We start from the raw sequence: 18,293 nt of genomic DNA on the forward strand, positions 1-18,293 counted from the left end.
TAATTGTGAGTTCTTTACCACGACCGTATTTAGGTATCTTATTGAGGGTTTTTCGAAATTTCCGGGGTCTGGACCCTCGCTTTTACAGGCCCCTCTACTCGTTTAAAGCTTTCCTTTCAACTTCTGTCTTCTGGGTACGCGGACGGTTGTTTTCAAATTTCCTTTTTGGGCCTTGACCTTCGAGCTTCGATGAGTTGGCTTGATAGCTCTTTCGCCCATAAGAGCGATTTGTGTTTCCGGTCTGTTGATTTGAGGATTGCCTTCGGATACTTTGACAATACGATGCCCCTCTAGCCTTTTCCGCTATTCTGCGATTTTGGAACTTGACCGCCAACTCGAAGAGTTCCTGCAAGGTGCTTGGGTTTCGAATTTCGAAGTAATCTTGGACAGCAGGTAGCAATCTTGGTAAGATTATTTCAATAATCTCCTCGTCGGGTTTCTTCCCATACAGCATATCCGTCAGCTTAACGTTTCGCAGAATAAAGTCCGTCAACTCTTCTATATTTCGTTGATAAAAACTATATAGCTCGGCTTCTAGCTTTGCTCGGTCTTTCACTATCGGGAAGGCCTTTAATAATGATCTTTTGAAATTTTCAAAGGTATATATGTCTGGCCTCCGAATTTCCCTAATAAAAATTTCCCTATATTCTTCCACCATGGTGAGGCCTGTCCTCTTAGTGCAGACGTGGCAATGGCAACTTTTTGTCTTTCAGGCACAGGGTATAGCTGGAAATGATTTTCGAGGCCTTCTAAGAATATCGCCACCGAATTTTTTCCGTCGAAATTGACGTTTGGCTTGATTGATGCTCTCATCGTCTGGACCAGGTATCCAAATCCTTCTAATTAGTTCGCCATTTCTTGTTGTTGGAGTTGTACAGGAGCTTCCATCCAGTTTTCGGCCATTTCAGTTCGTAAAATGTTCGGGCGCCAATGTGATGTTGCGTGGCCCCAACTTGTCCGCAACAGTAGTAGTGACTTCTATGAACTGGAAAATACACAAACTCGTAAGAAGTGTTTAATCCCTTTTTATTCCACTTTAGAAATTACAGTTGCGTTCACTTGACGCTCACAAACTACGCCGACCCGGCGGTGTAACAAAAATAGAAAAGTACAACTGAAAATAAATAACAGGATGAATAAATAACGAGGTCACTACCTACGAGGCTCTATAAACGTGACTAACTTAACCGCGTTCTATACAGCTGAGATTCAGCAAACTTTCTGATTAAGAAGTTGAAAGATTCAACTAACTGCCGAAGTAGGCACACAGGCCGAAACGCGCGGTTCTTAAACTTTCTAACAAGCAACCTTCACGCTCGTGATTCAAGAAGCACACTTACAAATCTCGTTTCCCTTCTATTTAACTCAACTTACTTCTGCTAAAAATTTGAATACTCTGCGCGTTCTACTAAAATTTACATACTCTGGCATTGGCAATTCCAGGGGAAAGTAAAGGCTTGACAGGAAAGATAGCTTAAACTTAAAATAAATGTTAGTTAAAATAAATATAAACCCTATAACCTTTGACCTACTTCTCATTGTTTAAATAATACATCACATGTGAACAGCAGTGTATCCTCAATATGTTCAATGAGAAGTATAATAAAAAGTAACACTTATTTTACTATAGATTCAGTTTTATTTGGCAGCATTGCCATTAACAGGAAATTGTTAGAGTATAAATTAAAATATTTTATGCATTAAAAATAAATAAAGGTTTGCATATAATGCTTTGTCATAAGGAAAGTACAATTACATAATGAAAAGGGAATTCTTTATGATGTAATATTTTTAAAGAGAACTCACACGACTCGCAACATAATTTTGGCTCGACTGCAATCTCGCTGTCAGTATCCATGTAATGTCCAGCAGCATGTACGTGAACATGAGATTTGCATGAATGGTGTTTCTGATGCATCTTAAATCTCTGCAAAACAAACAGTTTTATACGTTCAGAAGAGAATCACTTAATATTTCAATTTGAAAAGTCGAAGTGTTCAGAATGCAGAAAAAAGGTAGTTATTTCATTTCAAAGTGAACGAACGAACACACACTGTACATATTATGTCTATCTTTAATAAAGTGAACATGCCCAATTAAATGAAAATGTTTATAGTGTTTATAATAAAAAAAATAGAGAAAGTTTTAAACCTAACTCTGCAATGAAGCAGGACAAAAAAAAAATACTCCTGCTTCGTTGCAGAGTATTTGGAAATGAAATGAAATGATAATACTTTGAAATAAAAAGAGTTGCTACTAGTTTCATTTCAAAGTGAACGAACGAACACACACTGTACATATTATGTTTATCTTTAATAAAATGAACATGCCCAATAAAATAAAAATGTCTATAGTGTTTCTAATAGAAAATTAGAGAAAGTTTTAAACTCAAGTCTGCAACGAAACAGACCCCCTCCCCCCCAAAAAAAGCGAGATATAAAGTAGTGTAATCTGATTTCTGTTAATGGACATCCATAAAATGCGCTGAGGTTGGATAATTATCATTATTCATCATTGCATGCAATTCAGTTAGAGAATACCTAGTTTGCTAAAACATAGCTACAGTTAAAATAATTCTTGATATTTGTTTTCTATTAGATAAATTATGTAACTGTTCAAAACTTTCTCTTACATATAAATTCAACTCTTAATTATTAATACTTGTTTTCTGTGTAAGGTTTATTCAAAATTAGGTAAATTTCACTCGCTCGTCACTTCGTGCTCAGGAATGGAATGGCAGTAACGTATCTTAAAAAAGAAATTTTGGTGTCACTTTTCTATCTGAATTTCCCAAATAAAGGACTTTGTCATCTGTGCAGAAAAGCGTAGGATTTGCTTTTTTGAAATATGAAAACGATTACAAAACTTCTGTAAACCTACTGTTCTGCGAATCAGCATTATAGATGATAATTCTTTATGATATAGGTAATATTAACATCTGAAATGCTTCTAGGCCAATTGCTTAACGTTTCTGAGCCAATCTACATCTTATTGGCAAGATGTGTTCAACAAATTTCTTTACTTCAAAGATAGGGTTTAAGCAATACCATATTATACCATATTTTCGGTTTGGGAAGCTTGAAATTTCGGGTATTTGAAAGATTTCAGTAATTTAGACTTTTCTTTGCTGATCATAGAGGAGATCATCGAAGCTTATGAATTTACATTTCAACCCGTACGATAAATTTTGAATAAGAATAATATTCATTATATACGACAAAACGCTCATCAAATATGAGAGATATTCTTCCATAACCCCATTTGAACAATTGCAGTAATTTTTTTTGCAATAGATTTACATTCGGTGACGTATAACTGATAATTATTGAGTCTTAGTGCATTTTGTGATGGTGATTTGCAATAACCAGATGACTGTACAACTTTGCAAGCGCAGATTTTCTTCTCTTCAATTTGTTTCAAAATGTAATGACATAACCCGATTTAATGATAATTTAATTTTCTGCTTAGTGCACTATTGCTTTTGTATGACTGGCCAAGTAATCCAAAAAAATATATAAAGATTTTATATCGAGTTTACATAAAAAAAAAAAAAAAAAAAAAAAAAAAAAAAAAAAAAAAAAAAAAAACATATTAAGTTAATACAAAACTTTACACAGCATTTTGGTTTATTTTAATTCATAAAAATTCATTCCATGTTTTCTATTCAAAGCTAATATGCATGTGCATAATGAATGAAATTTTATGATTAATAACATTTAGCTTATTGTAACTGTAGATATATTATCACATACGCATATTGTTTGAAGTTTATTTAACTAGTTTTAAATTTATTTCAGATTTAAATATTAGTTTTTATACGAACTTAAAACTAGATATAAATTAATCCAAGATAAGTTTTCAATTCTTGAAAACTTTTAAAATTTAAATTATTAAATTTTATAATATCTATATAAAGTTTTCTCGCTACTAGGAAATTGATACTAGTCTTTATTAAAAAATATCCCTGAAAATCAGTAATATTTTTACTACCTATAAAAATGCATTCATCTCTCAAATGTCAACAAGAAAGTGACAAAAGTGGATAAAAGAGAAAGCATTTATTAGAAGGTCATTGAAACGTTCATAAATTATGGTGTATAACATAGGGCAACATTAAACAAGGGAAATGAAAAGAAATTGGTTAATAAATAAGTAAATAATAGTAGCAAACAGAAAAAGAATTTTCGATGGTAAAAAAGGCTTTTCAGTACAAAACTATCAATACTGAATATGAAGATTTCTTCGGACAGTTCAAGCCAATAGAAAGAGATCATTACTGCAGTCTGAAGTATCTGTGCTGATCCATGCAGAATATTCTTAAATAGTAAAGTTTCTAGTGAGAGACATGGAAAGAAATTAAATGGTTTTCAAATATGTTCCATACTTGCTTTATTGAATTCGAGTTGAGTGATTTTGATGGCTATTCTATACGGAGCAGGGGTAGTGTTTTGATCTTAAATACAGACTGACAGTGTGAAGTGACATCTTCGCATTCGAATAAGGACGCAGGACCGCATAAAATGGGCGAACATATCTGAGCAAGGATGCAATTTCTATTTTATTTTGCAGACACAGTACCTCATCAAAAAGGAATATTTAGAAATCAGTACGGCTGCCGATAATAAGCCCTACACAAATCGTCAAAACAAAATCTCTATGTGCGTACATTTTATGAAATGCACACACAGTTCACGGAATATGGATTGCTTTCATGAATGACGTGAAAGCAAGTCCAAGACGTTTTTAAGACCATAAGTCTGTTAAAAGAAGACTCATCCATAGATAACACGGTACCCAGCTGTTATGGGATTAAAATGAGATGATATCGATACCAATTTAAGTGAGCTATTATGTATGAGGATGTTGATGGAAGCGAACTGCTAATCATATTGCGTACAGTGTACTTGTATGTAGCTGTCGATAAAGAATAAAGCGATATAACTGTTAGAGATATAACTGTTATTGATATAACTCTAAAGTAGGGAATAATTTGATGTGGCGGGACTTACTGTGGCGTTGTACGTATCAGTTCAGAAAATGACAATCTTAGCAGTTGTGACCTTTGGATGCCCGCTTACTTGTCCTCGAAACATAATTGCTTTACTCTGGTAATTTGTACTACGTGGTGTCACTCCTATATGGCCCTTTATAAAAAATAGTCGTCCACTTATTTTTACAAAACCTAATTATTTCAGTTTTTCTTAACTCCTAACTATAGAGGTATGAGCTGTATGTAAACTAAGCTATCTCTTACACTGCCAAGTTTCCTTGTTAAATAAATTCGGCATGCAACATTTTTCTATGGGTTATTTCCGTGTGCATCTGCCGATTACTTGTATATTCAAATTTTACGGGTTATTTCAATGTACATCCACCTGTTATGGCTACATGTTTCATTCATCAGCTACGCTGATTTTTCATTTATCACTTACTTTGAATTACAGACGAAACGAAGTACTTTAGAAAATGCAAATAACAGAAATGATAAAAATAGCAAAGGCAAATATACTTCAAATATACTTTTAATATTTAATTTTTCAATTTAATTTAAGATATATCCTTAAATATTTAAAATGGTATTTATAGTCACATTATTTTGAAATGCGAGTAAAAAAGAAAAGAATTAAAAACGTATTATCTAAAATTTGTAACCTTTTATGATAAGGGGCGAAATAAAATGCTCAGATTCCTACATTCTGAAGCAATACATTCTGATGAGAAAAATGCATGCTATCATAGAAATGAACTCGGCATGTATGTATTCTTGGAGGAGGTATGCAAAGGATTTATTTTTTGGAAAAATAACTGTAAAACATTATAGTAACATGAAGATTGTTTATGTATTAATGATTTGTAAAATGTCTACATTAAATGTGAAAGGCCTATCTTTATAGAAGTACAGAATGTTTATGTCTCTCAAATAAATATTTTGCTACGAAATTCATAAATGGTCAGCTAATTCAGTAGTACTCCGAGAATTTCTGTAGTACGCAAAGCATGTTTCATATTCAGATGTATTTCCTTGGTGACAAGTCTGAGGATCTGGACAACAATGCGTGAGTATTGTTAAGACATTACTGATAACTGGCTATTCTTATAATTTCACTAGCTTCCCAGTATTTTGGTGTTTGAGGCTCCTTAACCGATGCATCAGAGTTATAATTTAAGAAGAAACATAGTACTTTTATTTAAACTTCCTGGATTGCATCATTAAACGAATAAAAAGGTATACAAAATCGTTTCTAGAAAAGATGTTAGAAAATCACCTCAGTGACATTATCTGTGTAACATTAGATATGAATACCGCTACGTAGTTGACATTATAGATAATTTGCAATTTGCAGTTTGATAAATGCATCATACTTCTTATCTCTCACTATAGTTGCTCAGTGATTGAAGTACCTCTCTGGGGAATTATTAAATGCCCACTAAAAACAATGCTTAAATGGATAAAACAGAATAACACTTATTAGAAACTCATCATTGTAGTTTACATTTCAAAATACTTGGTAATAAGGTAACAAAATATAAGGAGCATTTCTGATCAGTTGCAAATGCACAGTACATAACATTCTCTATATTATGAGAGGTCAAGAAAGAAATTTCACAATTTCCTATCGACTAAGCTCAAAATTGGGAATTCTCCTCGATGAGTATTGGGAACGGTGCTTAAACAAATAATTCTTGTGTGTTTCGTCTAAATTAAATAAAGCACGACAATTCAAATCTCTGAGAAAGAGCAAAAAAATTTCTTCTAGAGATTTTCTTAACTAATCAAATTACAAATCAATTTTTTATAAAACAGCTTATGAAAAGTGGAGTAGTTTACGAACTATGGATGTTTTACCATATAATGAAGACCATTCTTAAACCTAATAGGAATAATTGGGGGACGAATGGGTGAAAAAAACTTATAATATGTATAAATGTAAAAAACAAAATGTTATTTTGTATAAACTTGTCTTATTATCTTAAAATATTGGCTCTTATTTTGACTAAAAATTTGGCCAATTCCATATTTCTGAAAAATGAGCTTTTGAAACAGAAAATCCATGGAGACTTATTACACTTGTTCTAACAATATTTTTATTGTTTTTCCTAGCTTTTGGCAGAATCGTTATTTAATTATTTCATCCATTTGAAAATAACGGTTTTTCTTTAAACTTTCTTAAAACTTTTTTTGCTAGTATTTTTTGGTGAGATTAAAAATCACCGATAGTAACCAAGCTTTACCTTCCTCTGTCTCCTTTTTCAACGAACAATGTGTAACGCTCAATGTTTTTTTAGATTTCAGCTTAATATAAGTAAAATGCCATATTTTATTTCTTTTGTATTTTGATGCGAATTAAGTTTTATTAAATCAAAGTGTAATTTAATTAATTCCAAGATTGTATAAAATCTCGTTATTTTGCCTTTGTTTACAGATTTCAAGTATAGTATTTCGTTTTTGTAGTTTAGCCATTTTTTACATTTTTTTGCATATTTTACGAATTTTGTTTCATTTAATTTGTATGTGAATAATTAGAACTGTTTACTTTTGTTTGGACAAATATTGTTATGTAGGGTTGGCGTATTTTTAGTTTTCAAAGGGAAAAATAATTTAAAATAATTAATTTTGGTCCTCAGCTAACTGGAAGCGGACACGAAACAAAACTGAGTTTGCTAGAAAAAGATGTCATATATTTGTTAGATTTTCCCCCCTCTTGAATTACAGACTTTGAATTACACTTTGAATTACAGACTTGAATTTGACAATGATAATATAGCTTTTACCTTATTTAATTAATAAAGTGTATCTTTTGTATATTACGTTTTCGACAAAGTCCAGATTAATTTAGTTGTTACACTAATTTTTCTTAGTTATTTTCAATAATTTTATTATATTTCAACTTTCTAGTTTCATTCTTTGTCTGTTTAATTTCAATTTTACTTAATTAAATAGTTATATATATATATATTGCACCATTAATGTGTTTCTCATTTTTTTTAACCAGCGGACGCGTCGGGAAATGAAACAGAAAAATTGAGACCTAAGTTTTATTAGGTATTTTCGTCGGTTTGATATTAAAAACGTTTTTTCGTGTTCAATCTCAGTTCTTCATGTTTTGACGAAACGCGTTATGGAATTATCTGGATTCGAAGCTCATTGCGCATATTCCTTGAAAAGTCCGTAATGAGATTCGAATAAGGCTAATTTACCATTTACCCCTTCTTCGTAATTTTACTAGTGTTTTAAATAATTTTTGTGCTTATTTTAAAATGTTTTAGGATTGTTTAAACTTTCATCAACATTTTTTAACATTCAAATTTGATTTGAGTTTTACATTCACTTTTTATTTGTCAGTTTTCTTGTTAAGTATTTCATACTTCTTGTATTTTTTAATAGCAATTTATTTTTACAAAGTGTTTAAAAAATTTTACACGGGATCATTATCAATCATTATTGTACCTCACTTGCTTTTAAGCAGTAGCATGAAGAATTTCCTTTTTACCTTGTTTTCAAATTTTTCTGCTCAATGCGCAAAATTCTTGACCGCACAGGTCATTTTTAGTTTGTTCTCCTTTCTTCCATTATATATATATGCCTGCATGAGACAAAGAGATAGATAGATGCGTGTGTGTGTACAGTTTATCTATAAATACTGAGTCTCTATATTTAGATCCTTTTTTCATCTTTGGCGGGTGATAACTCCTAACATTAGCGCATCTAGCTACAAGGGCCGAGTATCGGGCAGGAATGAATTTGACTTGAGAATTTACAGGTTTGGATTTTAAACAAAATGAAGAAACCTGCATACATTTGCATGATTTACAATATTTATCAAATATTTACACTCATTCCTTTAAATGCTTCTGTACGCTCCAAACTTAATTTCGTTTGTCCTCAAAATGATTAAATTTTGTTCCTGAAATCCAAAGATCTAAAAATAAGCACCAGGGAAAAGTATTTTTTAGATTATTATTTCAAATGCCTTGTGTCATTACATACGTGGCTCTTTTTCCGAAAAATTACTTTCATTGTTCGGTCACATTCCAAGATATATTGACGTTAAATATTAGAACAAATAATGAGAAATATTTACATATACAGAGCACATAAACTCGGAGGGAGGATATAGGTATCAAAAGACACAAATATTGGTATGGGGAATATGCTATCGCAAATCACGTGGAATCGGTAAAAATCACGGAAAATATGACACAACTACAAACAAAAATTGTCATGGGGAATATGCTATCGCAAATCACGTCGAATCGGTAAAAATCGCGAAACATCACGAAACTAAGGCAGTGTCTGACGTAGACAGGAAAGGGTAAACGCCTGTCAGTTGATCACTAATTTCGTTTGTAAGGTTGGCTCATTATGTCTGATGTAAGCAGAGCCCTGAAACACGCGCTCTGGCAGGCGAAGGAACTCCGGGAGAATGAGGCCTATTTTGCGTGAGAAGGTGAGGTCAACGCACACAGTTCTGAAATATTCACTACAGTTTGTTCGAAAGATTGCCACATTGCAGCATGTTTAATTTTACAAGGAATTCCTTCTCGAAATTTATGAGCTTTGTTTTAGTCAATCGTAAAATGACGAAATTTTGTGTATGGGACTGCTATAACATGTAGTTATGCACCTCTCCTTTTTGTTGCAATCAGCCTCATCCAGCGTATATATAGAGGATCTGGACACCCGTGCGGCTTACTAAGACTATTCGGGTCTAGTCCAGGTTCCGCAGCTATCCGGGGCAACACCTCATGGGGCCTTTTCAAGGGCATGCATTGGTCCTGTATACATGCTTACATAGTTCATAACATATGCTTATAGTTAAATAGTTTATAATATATGCTTACATATTTACATAGTTCATAGTACATGCTTATATACAAGTAGTTCATAATACATAGATCTTTCATTATACTTGCTTACATAGTTCATACATATACATGCTTACATAGTTCATAGTTGCTTACATAGTTCATAGTTGCTTACATAGTTCATAATATATTGAGCCTGTTACAAATACATACATAGTTCATAATAATTTTCATTAGCCATAATACATACATGTTTCATAATATATACAGTGGGCCGTAATGCATACATGTTTCATAATATATATAGTAGAAAAAGAGAGAGAGAGAGAAAGAAGAGAGAGAGGGGGAAGAGAGATTGACAGGAAACTATTCCACACTGCACAAATCTGTTCCCAATTCCTCTAGTTTCTGCATTATCTTGCATATTTTGAACGCATATATAGAGGATGATATAAGTATATGATAAAAGCAAATTTTAGAAGTACTGAAGTGAGAAAACTGAGTCACAGAAACGCAGAAATAGTGATGGAGTAGATACTTGATACTTAAAACATAGAATCCCTAATGACTAAGAAACTTGGCAGTCGAGGTAGTTTTAATTCCATTTTTATTTAAATTCACATTTATAGTCACAATTCACTTGGCACTCTAATCGTGCCTATTTTCAGAACATTTATATTTATGGGTACCATTGTGATAAGAAGAGAACAGAACGAAATAAAATGGCGTCCAAGGCAGCAAGAAAGATATAAACGAAGTAAGCATTTTTATAATATGGCAGCTCGCCAAAGAGGAAGGTTTCGAAAATGTGCCGTAGATTAATCAAGAAATGTCGCAGTCCAGGAATGTTATTATTATTTTTTAAATAAAGAGGAAATAGCCAAACTATAAAAGAGCAATTAAAAGGCTATTACTAAATTAAACTATAAAGCTGATTTAATATTTTTTATCTTACATAATAGATTAATCAAGAAATGTCGCAGTCCAGGAATGTTATTATTATTTTTAAAATAAAGAGGAAATAGCCAAATTATAAAAGAGCAATTAAAAGGCTATTACTAAATTAAACTATAAAGCTGATTTAATATTTTTTATCTTACATAATATGTAAGATAAAAAATATGCAAATCAAAATTATAACTTAAAAAGCCTCTTAATTGCCCGTTTATAATTTGGGTACTTCCTATCTAGTAATAACTTTCTCAAAACTGCGTCATATCCGAAAACTAATTCCGCAGTATGTCATCTTAAACTTCTGCATTAGCCAATTAGATTAAGGAAAAGTTTTACTATAAATACTGTTCCAATCCAACTACTCTCCCTCTTTCTCTGCCTACGCTTGCTAGTTTTGACGTCTCTTGCTTGGTTGCTTCTATTAAAAATGTAATGCGTCATTATCAAAACTGTGGGGGTGTAGATTGGCCCCATTGTGGTGTGCCATGTCATAGGGCAATTAGAAAGTAATAAAGAGATATCTGGATTATCAAGCGATTTTTGTGATTTCTCTAAAGTTCTGCGCAACTTCTACTACGTAATTGGCATTTTCAATGGGGATCTAACATCAGTCCACTTGCGACTGGAAAATAATGTCTTCCATAGTCAAGCACGTATTTCATATCAAATCACTACAAGGAATTAAATTATATCATTTACATATATATATATATGTATGTATTATGAACTTAAATCCATTTAGTGCGAATACAAGTTATTATTACTTGCGCAATTGCTGCAAAGTTAGTTAATAATAATTTATTTCCTAAACCGTATTGATTAATTGATTATATTATTATACACTCATCCTCTTACACGGCTTGGTGGGATCTGTATTTTTATTCTTATATGTTTTGGGGAAATTGCTCATTTTCTGCTTTAAACGTTATTGAATAATGTTCTTAACATTCCGGTTAACATATATATATATATATATATATTATGCCTTTAGTTAATCTGCATTTAGTTGTAGAATTGTCAACATTTAAAAAGTGGGGGCTATTTATTTACATTTGAAACTATTGGTGGTAGACTGAATTAAGTAAGTTGGTGTACCAACTTTTGCCTAGTGAGACCAAACGTTCACTTTAAATTTTTATGCACCGAAACTATTTACTTCCAGCCCGTTGCTTATTATTGCATAAAAACTCAAATTTTAATTTCAGTTTTTTTTTCCTGTCTTTCTCTGTATTTGTTGTTTTAAGTTTCTCTGTATTTCACAATTTTTAACGAAGTTTTGTTGTGTACATTTTATGTCTTACCGCGAAGTGAGAATTGAATTGATTGAGTTAGAAATATATTTAATAAATCTGACGAAATAAGTTTAAAGTGCAGCAAAAAAAATGTGCGTAATTTTTAAATATCGTACAAGGAAGTCATGTGGACACTACATTACGTTTTTTTACTGTTTCTAGATGTATAATTTCTTTTAACATAACAATTATTTTCGTGATATATACGCATTTTATTTCATAAGCTCTTCAAATTAATTCAATTGAATAAACGCTTCAAATTATTTTGTGAAAATAAACTTTTTTCTCATTTTTTATGAGTGCTTATTATTTTTCATTACATTCCAATAGAATTATATAAGAAAGCAAATTAAATCATGAAAATCTTTTGTTATTTAAGATGAAGGGAACCTGTTAGGTATTGTAACAAGATAAAAGAAATTAAAACTACGCCTTACTAAACTGTGAAACTCTAAGTAGCTTTTTCTTTTTCTTCTAATATAAGTATAAAAATTACATCCTTTTTAATTTTAAAATGAAAGCAAAAAAATCTTTGTTCCCTTTTTGTTTCACAAGCATAAAGTTTGAAAACAAAACTGGAAAATAAACCAATATATCGAGTTAAAAGCCTTTCTAATAGCAAAGAAGTAAGAAAAAAGATGCAGTTTTTTATATACTTCTTTATTTACATGGAATACCTTGCTACTTAGGTATTCTTTAGGAATAACGTAAATAATTTTTAATAGCCTTTTAAGAATATAAATGAATGTATAGCAACTGTGCCCCTTGTAAGTTATTAATAATTCTCATAAACATATCTGTTAAAAATGCAAAAATGATGAACGTATTTGTCAAAAATACAACGATGGTGATTGAACGAAGCAATAGCAATGATGCATGATCACATATATTAAAAAATATTTTTCATTAAAATTTAAATAATGCATGATATTTAGTGGAGTTGGAAAAAACGCGGCATTCAAGGGCGAAAGTTGCTATTGTAAATGCATGCGATATCGAGTGTTTAAATAAAATAAGACATAAACTGTTGTTTTTTGTAGAGAAGAATTATAATCAAATGAAATACTAGAGCCAGAAATGTTGTGAGATATAGGATCATGAATGGACTTTAAAGCTGGTATGGGAGTTGAGTAGGGAAGAATTGGGGAACGGGCTGTGATGATGAAGTTGGAACCGATACCGTCGATGCAATACATATAGCAACTTACGAGATTAATATGAGTGATAATCTTCCAAGTAGGGCCAATCTTTATCGCTAAAGAAGCCAATCGAGAAATGCATAGACTAAATGACAAAATCATGCTGCCAACATGTAGTCCTTATGTTAGCCTTGTGGTGTTACATAGGAAGAAAAACTGCTATTTGCTAACTCCAGAACATAAATATAGAGAAACCTGGAAAATATGCCGAAGAACTGAGTATATCTCTTAACAATTGTTGAAGATGTTGTGATCAAATAGCACAGATTAAATAAATGCACGAGTATTTTAGATCTCATCTTTAATTACTTCTAGATTTTGTACTTACTTTGTAACGAGTTATTTTGTGACAGACTATATTTGAGAAGATGATCCTCCTCATTCCTAAAATATTGGCTTTCAAGATTCACTAATTCATCATGTTATATGTATATACTGCACATTCTAGCGTTTTATGAATATACTACATTTCACTCTTTCTCAAATGCAATAGTGTTTGAACATTAACATTTCCTGTACAGTATACGGTGATTTCAGTTTTCGCCGAATATTATTTCCGCTGGATGCATCAACAGTCCCAGTTTTCTGACTGGCTTAGATGGTCATGCTATCCTTTCTGCTTTATTCTTCAATATAGATTCTCTATAGTGTGAATACTTTCTTTTGAAGTCATAGTACGTATCATGCATTTTCAATTCAATTTGGAAATTCTCTCTCTCTTTCTCAAGGAGTAAGTTGCATTCTTGACACCGTTTTTCTCTTAGATAATTATCTTCCCTTATATTTCATAGCGTAAGGTTGTGTATATAATGCTTCTTTCTTACTGGAACTACCAAACAACTGGAAAAGGCCTTCAGCCGTAATCCAGTGTATATGTATTATATCACGGTAACATGATTCTAAAGTATTAACCCTTAGTAGTTGATTTAACAGGTAGATTAATATGTTTATAGAACAGTTTATACATGACTGTTCATACGCCGAAACCAGAAAGAAAAACATTTTATTGCAGGACGTATAAGTGAGAGTTAAGAATTTTAAATTCTATAAAGAAAATGTATTAAATGTGGATTATACTGAAGTCTGAACTAAAAGCCTTTTCTTTCAAGGATATCTGGAAGGAAATGACTGAGATATACCCAGCTCAATGAATGTGATCCTTAAAAATTTAAAAGCTTCTTTCTGTTTTTAGTAAAACTCGACTCTTTGTCAGAAGTTTAGAATTAGTAATTCTCAGCAGGGCTCTTAAAGATTTTATTTTCTATTAACTAAAGTCTGTTGGAGATGAGTATAAGATTTATTTTTATAGGATTCTAGATACATTAAGTGTCCCTGGCAACTAGAATACTTGTATAAGTGTGTAGAGTCTATTCGATGGTCTTCTAAAAACTACAAGAACAAAGTCCAAAGACAGATTAAATTACCATTTTATTTTAACTCAAGAAATTTTTTACAGTTGGACTCTCTCGGGCTTATAGGAAGCCTCCAGCCTCCCCTTAGGCTTGAACTTAAGATAGGAAATAAGAGACTACACTAATTCTAACTACTGTACAGATATAACTAAACGAGTTCGCCGTTATTTAAAACTCACCGGAGAATACTAACATACACGTAAGAATACGGCCAAATGTAATAAGATTGCCTTAAAGCAACGATGTTGTCAGAAGGAAGAACACGCTCTACTGAGAACTTCTGAGCTCTTCTACGAAGACTGACTGACTGATTTCGTATACTCCAGAATACCGCAAAAGAGCAGTGTCCCTGGATCGATGGAACTAAGGCCAAAAGGCGCTTCAAATAAATCTGTCTGCACATGGAGACCAAGTGGGGCTGAGAAGGAACGGAAGTGAACGAGACTTCCCATAAATACTGGTTCTACCTTATTTACATAAAACGCTATACTGAAAAACTCCTTCTGGCAGAGAAAGTGGGAAACGAGAAAGTAAAGGAAAGGGTTTCAAAATTACTATCAGGAAATTAAAATAATCTTTACATTTTAATGAATTATTATGCCAACTTTGTCATCCACCAGGTTCATGCTATGTTAAATATTGTTGTTAAATGTCCATAAATAAAAGATTAAGTCCTATAGCTGTATAAAGTAAGTAGGCTTAAACAACGAGATCTCACCAGGCTGCTTGCTGCCAGCTTACGTTTCATTCACTTTACAATACTGCTGGATTTTGATCACTTTAGCTAATATTTTAACATAAATTGAGCTTATGTTTTGGGAGTTGGGTTCCTAGGTATTTGGTTTGCTCTTTGCCTGTACTTATTTAGTTTGTTACATTTGCTAGACTTGCAAGGAGTGGTACTTTAATTTGTTTCTAATCTAAGAGTTGTAATAGTAATAAAGATTTGGTTTGATTTTATTCATGTTATATTTTTTATTAGTACTTTTGCAAATCGAGTTTATACAAGGGAAATGAGTCGATTGAAGTCTAGGAAGACTAAACAAGCACGCAGGAGGGAAATTAAGTCTTTAAAAATTCATTTCAGATATTAAAACTAGTAGCTAATTTTCAAACTTTACATAACCCTTACTGCAAAATAAGCCATTTGTTTTGATTTTGAATTTAAATAACCCTTATTTTATATTAAACCAAATACACTTTCTACTCTAAGTTATACGTAAGGGAGAGAATGTTGTGAAAAAATTTATGAAGTATGAAATTTGAATCAGATTTTAAAATATCGTAAATTCCATTTGTATAATAACAGAAAAATATACACTGTTTAGTAATGAGAATATTTCTTTTTGCTTTGAGATATCATAATACGCAACAAGGGAAAAACATTAATTTATTAATAAAGACATGTAATTTATCATTTTTTCATAATCGGTTTAATTGCAGATTATTTAATATGGCATTTATTTAAAACTGTTGCAATTATATTTATAATATGCCATTATGATACTGAAAACACTTTTATAATATATATATGCATTTTATTTCCCAAGAGCGTCAAATTACCTAATTTTCGTAAGGAAACTCTTTTTCGTATTTTTTATGTGTGTGTGATGTTTCCCACAAGATTGAACGAAAGGAAAATAAAACATGAATTTAGTTTTTCGTTTAGAAGGAAGAGAAAATGTTGCATATTGCAAGAAAAAATGCTATCGAAATCTGAATCTACGTCTCATCAAATTGTTAAATCTGCCTCGGATTTTATTTCTTTCATCATAAAAATGAAATCTATTCACTTTTATTTTTAAAATGGAAAAAAAAATGCTATCTTTTTCTTTCGACAAATATAGAATTTCTTGTTAAGAAAATCAAAATTGGTAGGTAAATAATTATTTCAGGCTAAAATACTTTCTAATAATAAAAAACTAGAAAAAAGAAACAGCTAAGTTATAGGCACAGTTTTATTCATATAAAATACCTTGTCATTTGTATGCTTTAGAAATAATGTAAAGAAGCTTTAATAATCTTTAAAACAACAATATGAATATATAGCAAGTATACGACGTATAAGTTATGGGAAATTCGTATAAATTAATTCCTTAAAATTCAACATAATGATTGAATGAAGCAGTAACAAAGGATCATACATATTGTCAACCCGTATGATTTATTTCTTTACTGTATATTTTGAATTTCAGAAAATAACAAGGAACAGAGTTTTCTTTTACATTTCGTATGTTTTATCAATAAGTACTTTTCTAGAGATTTAATTAAACAATGTGGCTTATTTTATATACATTTCAAACATCAGATTTTATTAATGCATGAATAATCAGGTGGAAGTAAAGTTTTTAGGTCAGATTATTTGAATATGACAAAGACACGAAGGCTACCTGCCTTCCGCTGAAATCTTTCCGAGGAAAAATGGGTCGTGTTGACGTTACACTTGGGGAAACCGCGAAAATCAAACACGCAACCAGTTCTTTTGCATAGGACCGAACCAGATCGAACTACTCGTATTCAGAGAAATACTAATACGCAATTTCATCCACTGGTTGGGCACCAAGTAGTTAAAGACATGTATTAATGGTAATTTGTCCTTCCTTGCTAGGAAGCGGACTGGCTGCATAGATTTCTTTCATGTTCTCCTCAAATGTAACACAGTTCACGTAGAAGAAATAGGCCTTTTCAAAGTTTTTCTGGAACAAGAGAATTAATGGCACCACTGAAATACATGGTTATAAGAATATGAAGTCTATATGGTTAAACTACAAACGTTCTATGCGTGACGGTCTCGAAATATGTCAAATAATAATGCTATAGTGGGATTCTTCCCTAATAAGCTTCATGATGTTCAGGAAAACAACCGCGGTAGTTGTCGTGACGCGCTTAAGACATTGCTTGCACTTGGAGAAAGGAAAGTAAATTCGGTCTTTGATGTATCCTCACAGTTAACAGCCACACTTATTAAATCTGAACTTCTTGATGGGCAATATGCCACAGCCATGTTTTGATCCGTAGAGCGTAATATCATGCAGTCTTATGGAATTTTAAATTCCTTACTTGCACGTGTTGTCTCAGGCTGCGTGTGTAAGTCTCGTGAATTTATTTCTCTTTTTTTTTCTCTGATGCAAATGATCCCAGAATCTTTCGTGCACAGAAAATCAGTTTTCTCAACTATTTTGCTTCAATAGTAGATTGCAAAGTGGGAGGTTATCTACCGTATTGTGTTCCAGAAGAATGCTGTAGATAAATAACAGAATTTGCTTTAGCATATTCAAGAGAAATTAAAGGCTTTATCTACCGAACTAGAGAGCACACTACGGATCACTTGGAAAAGTGGGAGAAAATACTTCCTAAATGAATAAAGAAGGCAGGGGTAGGACTAATATCCACTATCCTTAGCAAGGAAATTTACATCACTTATGACCTCATACTAGAATTCCCGATGTTACACTGTTCACACTGAGCCGTTTATTTTTGTAAAATAGATTCGTTGAGCTGATTTCCATACTATCTGTCAATTTCTAGCATTGAGTACATCTCGGCTATTCGCAGGCCACTAACATACGCGTCATGAGCTCTCGTTACCACGATGGAATGCACCAAAAGTGGCAGCAGAATAAAATTTA

General features: G+C 32.0%; 1 protein-coding gene across 2 annotated transcripts in view; it reads right to left on the bottom strand.

Moving 5' to 3' along the window:
• LOC118181820 (diuretic hormone receptor-like) overlaps positions 1 to 18,293 on the bottom strand; it is a 376,168-nt gene that overhangs the window by 79,607 nt on the left and 278,268 nt on the right. For both annotated transcript variants that reach the window (XM_085819127.1, XM_085819126.1), the window contains one exon: positions 1,807 to 1,927. In XM_085819127.1, coding sequence (XP_085675253.1) covers positions 1,807 to 1,927 — 121 coding nt within the window. The remainder of the gene's footprint in view (positions 1 to 1,806; positions 1,928 to 18,293) is intronic.

The sequence above is a fragment of the Stegodyphus dumicola genome, chromosome 6 (assembly GCF_044657685.1).
Source record: "Stegodyphus dumicola isolate Sdum_Otavi_A_Nest chromosome 6, ASM4465768v1".
NCBI lineage: Eukaryota > Metazoa > Arthropoda > Arachnida > Araneae > Eresidae > Stegodyphus > Stegodyphus dumicola.